This window comes from Brassica napus, unplaced genomic scaffold (assembly GCF_020379485.1).
Source record: "Brassica napus cultivar Da-Ae unplaced genomic scaffold, Da-Ae ScsIHWf_1225;HRSCAF=1750, whole genome shotgun sequence".
Lineage (NCBI taxonomy): Eukaryota > Viridiplantae > Streptophyta > Magnoliopsida > Brassicales > Brassicaceae > Brassica > Brassica napus.
Window position 1 is genome coordinate 40,347 of NW_026014647.1, and position 2,281 is coordinate 42,627.

A 2,281-nucleotide genomic window follows, 5' to 3' on the forward strand; every position below is an offset into this window, starting at 1 on the left:
GACCGAGGAGAATCATCTGTTACACTTTTCCACATAATTATTCTTAACAGAAAATGTTGTATTATAAACCTTGGAAAGGAACTCGGTATTTCTGGATGGGATTCCAGAATAGTTGAATATTACTGTGTTTTTTTCTAGCAAAGAAGTTTAAACTAAAAATTGAAATGAGATCAAAAGATAATGTTGTATATTACAAAAGTTGGAAGAAATCATACTTATTCAGGATAGGGTTCCAAAAGAAAAAATGTATATGGTCTTGTGCATATCATGTAACCATCAAATAGCCAACATCCAAATAATAATCGATAAAAATGTAAAAATGTAGAACTTCATCCTATAGGCCTCTGGCATGTGATCTTGTTGTGCCCTCCTGTGCCACATCTGCTGCACTTGTGGGACTGAGATTTAGATCCAGGAACCCCAAACTCGCCAACGGATCTCTTTCTCTTTGTAGGAGGGCGTCCACTTTTCTTTTTGGTAGCTGGAGGTGGGCAAGACAGTTCATCAATATTCTCTGGATAGGTGGACGTTGACAACTCTCCACCAGGATGTATGCTTTCAGCATAAGCTTTAGCCCACGTTTCTGTCAAGTGAGAAGCATCAACAAAACGGTTTTCATCTCTCTTGATATGCTTAGCAGCAGCGATGGCATGGATGCAGGGGATCTTGTCAATGTCGAAAACATTACATGTGCAATGCCGCTTCTCCAAGTCAACAACAAACTTCATTGTTTCATTCTTCACCTCAAACTCGCTTCGATCAACTTGATACACATTCAACAACATTGCGGCCCCTAACCTAGATACCAATTTCTGCACAACTTTTGGAGTAACCAGGTGCTTATGTTTCGCAGCCGCTTCGCGTCGCTCAAAAAACCAAGTGGTCATCGTCAATCTGATAGTTTCAAGGAGAGAGATAATGGGCAACTCACGAGGCATCTTCAACATAGAATTGAGAGACTCTGCAATGTTGGTAGTCATGATATTATACCTGTTCGCAGGCGCATAGCTTCGTGCCCACTTCCTAAAATCAGACTCTTCCAGATACTTAGCCAATTCAGGACATTTATCCTTTATGTCCTTGAAGATTAACCAGAACTCGTGACACGTATAGGCATCAGCAGCGCTTTCCACCAGAGGTAGCAACCCAGTCTTCGCATATGTAGGAGTGATGTTGCGGAGCAGATGGATCCTGCAAATTCCATGGTGAGATAAGGGATATACATCCTCCAACGCTGAAGAAATGGAGTTAGCCCTGTCTGATACAAAAACAAGATCCGAAGCGTCCGGGATCTTCTGGCTCAAACCTCTAAAGAACCATTTCCAAGAGGCGCCGTTTTCTGCGTCAACCACTGCAAAGGCGAGAGGATATAGATGATAATTCCCATCTTGAGCACAAGCTGCCAATAAAGTCCCATTGAATTTTCCCTTCAGAAATGTACCATCTACTGCAATAACTCTCCTCATCAATGAGAATCCCCTTATCGATGGACCAAAAGCCACAAATGCATACTTGAACTTTCCTGCAGCATCAACATGTTGATAAGTCAAGGAACCAGGGTTTGTTTCTGTGATTTTATACAACCACCTAGACAAATTGTAATAGCTGTCTTCAGGAGTCCCTCTAACCAAAATCTGAGCTTCTTCTCTCACTCTCCAAGCTTGTTTGTAATTGATGTGAACACCATGCAGCATCCTGACCTGTTCAATGATCTGTTTCGGTTTGAGACCTTCCTTTTTTTCTCCATAATTGCTGGAAATCAAAGAACCCAACAACTTTGCAGATGCTTGTCTGTGGTTGGCTTTCCTGTGTGTTGTATCGCATGTATGCTCATGAACATACTTTTTAACAACGAAAAAATCTGAAACAGGTAGCTTGATAGCACGCATCCTCCACGTGCAATTTTCATCAACACAACTCAAAAGCACTCTTGACTTGTTAGAAGAGACAGTCTTGTACTCAAACTTCCACTCTAAAGCCCATTTCTTCATCCTCAACATCAACTCTCTCTTTGTCTTAAAATAGCTATTCACCTTAATATCGCCAGCTACTCTCGTGTTTGGTGAAAGTCCAATATGGACAGGGCTAAAATCCGGAAGAGCATTCAGAGGAACTGTAGAAACACCTTCATATAGAAGACTCTGCAAAAGTCAAGTAGTTCTGTAAGGCATAATACTTGATTATGAAGCATATCATGCAAACACAAACAGAAAAAGGGAATTAGGGACAATGTACCTGTTTTTCACTCTGCACAGTAGAAAGAATCACTGGATTGGCATTC

At 41.2% G+C, this 2,281-nt stretch overlaps 1 protein-coding gene across 1 annotated transcript; it reads right to left on the reverse strand.

Annotated features, from left to right (window-relative positions):
- Positions 1-329: 329 nt before the first annotated feature.
- Positions 330-1,991, reverse strand: LOC125596524. Its single transcript, XM_048771601.1, has one exon. It carries the CDS (start codon positions 1,989-1,991, stop codon positions 330-332), a length of 1,662 nt encoding a protein of 553 aa, XP_048627558.1.
- Between the last annotated feature and the right edge of the window lie 290 nt (positions 1,992-2,281).